General features: G+C 44.8%; 2 protein-coding genes across 2 annotated transcripts; one reads left to right on the top strand and one right to left on the bottom strand.

Annotated features, from left to right (window-relative positions):
- The first annotated feature begins 407 nt into the window (after positions 1-407).
- LOC116245318 (uncharacterized) lies at positions 408-1,272 on the top strand. The gene is made up of 3 exons (XM_031616951.1): positions 408-851; positions 962-1,088; positions 1,133-1,272. Exons 1-3 carry the CDS (start codon positions 408-410, stop codon positions 1,270-1,272), a joined length of 711 nt encoding a protein of 236 aa, XP_031472811.1.
- A 27-nt stretch (positions 1,273-1,299) lies between these two features.
- LOC116245317 (ras-related protein RABG3b-like) lies at positions 1,300-5,061 on the bottom strand. The gene is made up of 3 exons (XM_031616950.1): positions 4,804-5,061; positions 1,657-1,764; positions 1,300-1,548 (listed from the first exon to the last, which is right to left on the bottom strand). Exons 1-3 carry the CDS (start codon positions 5,059-5,061, stop codon positions 1,300-1,302), a joined length of 615 nt encoding a protein of 204 aa, XP_031472810.1.
- Positions 5,062-5,408: the final 347 nt, after the last annotated feature.

Raw genomic sequence — 5,408 nt, 5'->3', positions numbered from 1 at the left:
AAAGCCGGAGGAGGTGGAGCGGCCCATCGAGATCCTGGCTGTGCTGAGTCCTAGCAAATTTATAATTGAGTCTTAGAAAAAAAGAGTATGAATTGATATGCATATTGTTTGATTCTACCCACCCAGAATTATCAGCGGACGATTGTTTGCATAAACCCCCCAGCCATCCATTAGAAATAGGGACTGTAAGTTAGATCCAAAAGTAGAAAGCTATGGGTGGATTACTATCCTAAAGGCATTAATTTGAGGGATATTTGGTAAGCCATCAGTTTCAATTTCAAATACAATTGAAAGTTGGCGGCCTGGCAAAGTGGAGGGGGGGATTGGCACTGGTTTACACATTTAAATTACGGCGCTTCAACAAAGATATTATAACAAGATATCATCTTGATAATATAATCTTCACGATGGAGGACAAGCCTGAAAACCAAAGCCCGCCCAAGAAGAAAGCCTCCCTCACCGTCGAAGACTTCACACAAAAACACCGGCTCGGAAAGGGCGCCTACGGAGACGTCTTCATGGTGCTCAAGAACTCCGACCGCAAGGTCTATGCCATGAAACAGATCCAGAAGAAGAAGCTGGAGCGAGAGGAAAAGGAATACCAAGCCATGGTCGAGAAGGAACTTCTCTCCACCATGAAGCACCCCGGAATCAACAAGCTCAAATACACCTTCCAGGACAAGGCGAACCTCTATTTCGTTCAGGAGTACTGCGAGGGCGGAGAGTTCATCAACTTCATCAAACTCAACATCGGCAAACTCACAGAAGAAGTCAAAATCTTCTACATCGCAGAAATCGTCAACATCCTAGAGTACCTCCATACGAATGGGATCACCCACCGCGACCTCAAGGTACCCTCAATCCCATTCAGCCCGAAAACCTCATGTTGGATAAGCGGGGCCACCTGAAATTGATCGACTTTGGCACTGCTGAAATAACTAATTGCAAACTGCTCTCCCAGCAGTTCAAAGAGCACATCCTGAAGCTGAAGCAGAAATCGGATCAGCTGGAACAGTCGAGAGCAGAATTAGACGAGGATGATAGCGAGGAGATCAAAGCTCTCAAGAAGAGGCGGTCCACCTTCGTAGGCACCTGCTAGTAATTTATCCACTATTTAGCTACATTTCCCCAGAATTGCTGGAACACAACTACTGTCCGCCTTCTGCCGATCTCTGGGCGCTGGGATGCATCATCTACCAGCTCTACTACCTGGAGACTCCCTTCAAGGACAACTACGAGTTTGCAGTCTTCGAGAAGATAAAGAAAGCTTAGGTGATATTCGGGAAGGTAAGCCGTCCTCTATCGCAGAACGAATCGATCACTGAAGAAGCCATCGACCTCATCAAGCGCCTGCTGCTCAAGAACCCCGACGAAAGACTGGGCTCCTGCACGAGGGAGGATCTCAACTTCGCCAAACTCAAATCCCACCCCTACTTCAGAGGCATGGATATCGACAACATCTTCAGCACCCCAGTCCCCTTCATCGCAGATTTGCAGTAGCCCGAGAAGAACGAGCAGGAGAAGAAGGAAGCTGAAGAACAGTACCAGCTGATCAAAGAGAGAGAGGCGGAGATCGTGAAGGAACTAGCTGGAGAGGGAAAGGAGGTCATCAAGTCATCAGTCATGGAGGAAAAATCCTTCATCTTCTACACCTACGTCCTGCTGCTGCTCTGCAAGAACAAGGAGCTCTACCTGGTCAGCTCCGAGGACCTTACTGCCAAGAAGGCGCTGAGGTTGAAGAACAACGACAGCTCCAGCATCAAGCTGTACAGCGAGGAGAAGTTCGAAATATTCACGTAATAGAAAGTGTACCACTTCAGGTCGAGTGGGGCCGAGGAGTGGGTGAAGGCAGTGTAATCATCCTGATCGCAATGATCTTTCCTCAATTTGTTTATGCACAACATGCATCCCTCTCTTCCCCATACGTCCTTTATCCATTTATGCATCAGGGAAGCTATAGCTATGCCTTTTTGGGTAAGTATGGGTTCACACATTTAATAAATTATTATTATCGCTATCCTAATAAGTGACCATGCTCGAAGAGGAGAATAAATATCGATTGAAGTCGGAGCCCAAGATAGATGAATCCAAAACGACCAACATCAATCCAGAATAATACGACCATCATTAATACGGTCCCTTCCCCTCTCCTCACCACTACAAACTGCATCAATCCCTCTTCTAAATGCACGAACTCAAGAGCCAAGCCAACTACGAAGTTATCTTCAAGGACAATTCACTATACTTCGGAGGAGTCTACAAAGGAATGCGGCACGGCTTGGGCGTACTGCTCACCGATGACACAGTCTACGAGGGGAACTTCAGCCTCAACTTCAAGAGCGGCAAGGGCTACCAGAAATTCCCCAACGGGTCAGTCTACATCGGTGATTTCTAAAACAACCGCACGCACGGAGAGGGCTCCTTGAAATACAATGAGGAGTATTATATTGGGGACTTCCAAAACGGCTCGATGGAGGGCGACGGCATGTGGCGGAACAGCGAGGGCGACAAGTACATCGGCCAGTGGAAGAACAACAAGGCTCACGGATACGGCATCTACATCACGCGCTCCAGCCAATACCAAGGTAGAAATCATCCCATGTAGGCTTCTTCTCCAAGTTCGTCAAGCACGGAGAAGGACTGTAGGAATTCAAAAATGGAGATGTCTACAAAGGCTTCTACGAGAATGGAACCCCCCAGGGATACGGTTAATACTACTGGAAGGATGGATCGGTCTATAAGGGTGACTTTGTTCAGGGCCTTCGCCAGGGGAAAGGCACATGGACAAACGCAAAGGGCGACCACTACGAAGGAGACTTTAAAAACGACAAAAAGAACGGTTTTGGAGTGTTTGAGTGGTAAAATGGAAACAAGTATAAAGGGCAGTTCGTGAATGATGCCAGAGAGGGAGAAGGAGAGATGACCTGGCAGGACGGAAGCACATATAAAGGCGACTGGAAAGCAGGCATTCCGAACGGTCTAGGTAAACATTTAACTATAAAGGTACTTTCAAAGTAAAAGGGGAAAAACCCAAGACAGGATTATTCTAAAACAACACTCTCATAAAGTAGATAAAGCCAAACAACTACGACGACTAAAGAGTAAAAGAGCCTTTTGTGCTGTCTATCATTCCCGAAGTTACCAGGAATAAAAGTTTCGTAAAGCGAACCTACAGGAGCAAGAACATCCAATCGAGAGTGACGAATGATACTTCTTTCGGCTGGAGGACTTCTCACAAATGGGTGCAGCATTGATTCATTTTTTAATAACCTATGTCACCTATCACAATAAGCGTGGATTTGAAATCACATAATTTGGCACCCGCATATCCACGGCTTGACTGAATCTTGCTCCTCCGCTGGCTTTTATCGCACTGAACTGATGTGCATATTGGCGCGGGAATATTCTTGGACCTGTGGCTCACTTGTTTGGAGTGGTGGCTGCTCCACTTTGTGGACTAGTAGGGAGTCGTTGTTATCCTTTGTGTCTCCTTTGAGGAAAGCATGCTCGATATCATTCTCGTGGCCGGAGAGGTGAAGCTAGGTGGGATGGTCGATTTCCTCCTTTGTGGACTGGATCATCTCGTTCCTGCCCACATTTTCCGCAATTATGTTCTAGCTCTTACTTAGCTCATCGCTCCTATGATGCTTTTTGTGTATATCGTAATGCTGTGGTCTATCCTTCGATTATTAATGAGGATCTATGTGCTAGATACGAGGAAGATCTTAGATTTTCTCTTATATGTTTTTCTATGGTTTATCTGCATGCATATCTTCGTGTCTGTTGTGTGAGGTTAATGTAGTTTATCCTTCATGAATAATCTACTCTTCATTTCCTTCAACTTTTTCTCTTTCTTACAGTTATTCATTGTCTGGCGCCTTGAGAGCAGTTGGAGATTCAGATGCATCGATTTCCGCCATATTCCTGGCCTGTTCACTGTGTTTATGTTTTTCCGATGGGTGGTGGTGATACTGGTGTGGGAGTTATTTCGCCTTGTGAGCTTTTTTCTTTCTCCTCTTTCCGTGGTGCTCGTGAATCTAGTGGTTTTATGCCTATGGAGCATGAGTTTACTATTCCTCCTATACTCCATGATGCAGATGCTCTGCTTTCTAGGTCTCAGCCTATTCATGAGCAATGCTATGCTAATGGTGCTCATCGATAGCTATTTCTTTTTTGTTGGGGGTGGGCACATCTACTTCAAAATACTTGGCCATTTGCCGATTCATTTCCTCTGACATTTTAACTTATAATTGGATAATAAAGCATACATTTAGAACTAATATTGCGATGCCAATAGTATATCCATATTCCGATCAGAAAAGAATATAAAAATCTTAAAAACCTCCATCAACGGCAGCACTTCTCTGTCTTCTTCACGTTTTCCTGCTTCTTCAAAAAGAAACTTGGTGATTTCTCATGCTTATACACTGCGAGGATGGAGGAACGCTACGATCCCTCCTTGGTATTTGTGCATTACTTGGTGGCTTCAGATCTATACTAATTTGTATTTCCGGAGAAAGAACTGGTGATGAGATACTATTAGTTACTGTCGATCAAGGCGGCAAGAGTGAAAAAGGCCTGCTCGATAGACTACCCCGTCACTGCTGACGTCTAGATGAAGTAAATCCCCTTCTCAGTGCACCACTTGTGAATCTCTTCCACCTACACGCAACGTTTCAAATCTTTCTTGTTGCCGAGCAAAAGATAGATGGACTTGGGGACTCTCTTATGGGCCATCTCGTACCACACCTGCCGAACATTTTACCAGCTTTATCTGGAAGTTAGATCGAAGACGAGAATTACTCCCTGGCAGGACTTGAAGTAGGTGGCGACGATGGACCGAAACTTCTCCTGGCCTGCAGTATCCCAGATGCAGAGTTTGACTATCTTGTCGTGCAATTTGATCATCTTGTAACGAAAGTCGATGGTGGTCATCGGATGGTCCAGCGAGACTTCGTTGTGGATGTACTGGCAGAAGATAGAAGTTTTGCCCACCCCGCTGTCCCCCACCAGGATGATCTTGTACTTGGGACCGCAGAAGGCCGATTTCACAGAGGTCATATAATAAAAATAAAGCAAGCGTTTACTCTCATACTCAATATCTCAAAGTTATTACGCACTAAGACTAGAGATATGCCGAAAAATAACACAAATGAGAATCGGATGGAGATCCTTGACTTACTGTAACTGATGCCAAATTTCAAAAGGCTTCACCTGATCATCTCATTTAATTTTGCCGAAAGTGCAAATGGAGTAAATTTGCCTTTTCATAAAAACTTATATAAGCTGCGGATAAAATTTGACATAGGGATTGAAAAGCTAACAGAACTATTATTTTCTTATTTTCAGATTATTTATTATGCAAGAACATTAGAAGTTATTAAAAAAGTCTAACAAATCAGCCCTCA

Source organism: Nymphaea colorata, unplaced genomic scaffold, assembly GCF_008831285.2.
Source record: "Nymphaea colorata isolate Beijing-Zhang1983 unplaced genomic scaffold, ASM883128v2 scaffold0639, whole genome shotgun sequence".
Classification (NCBI taxonomy): Eukaryota; Viridiplantae; Streptophyta; class Magnoliopsida; order Nymphaeales; family Nymphaeaceae; genus Nymphaea; species Nymphaea colorata.
The sequence above is the reverse complement of the archived record's forward strand: the minus strand, read 5'-3'. Positions and strand labels throughout refer to the sequence as shown.

Coding starts and splice junctions, on each gene's coding strand:
- LOC116245318 (XM_031616951.1), top strand. CDS start 408: ATGGAGGACAAGCCTGAAAACCAAAGCCCGCCCAAGAAGAAAGCCTCC. Junction 852..961: donor TCACCCACCGCGACCTCAAG/GTACCCTCAATC, acceptor CTGCTCTCCCAG/CAGTTCAAAGAGCACATCCT. Junction 1,089..1,132: donor GAGGCGGTCCACCTTCGTAG/GCACCTGCTAGT, acceptor ACATTTCCCCAG/AATTGCTGGAACACAACTAC.
- LOC116245317 (XM_031616950.1), bottom strand. CDS start 5,061: ATGACCTCTGTGAAATCGGCCTTCTGCGGTCCCAAGTACAAGATCATC. Junction 1,765..4,803: donor ACTTCAAGTCCTGCCAGGGA/GTAATTCTCGTC, acceptor CTCGCTGTACAG/CTTGATGCTGGAGCTGTCGT. Junction 1,549..1,656: donor TTGCAGAGCAGCAGCAGGAC/GTAGGTGTAGAA, acceptor CTCTTTGATCAG/CTGGTACTGTTCTTCAGCTT.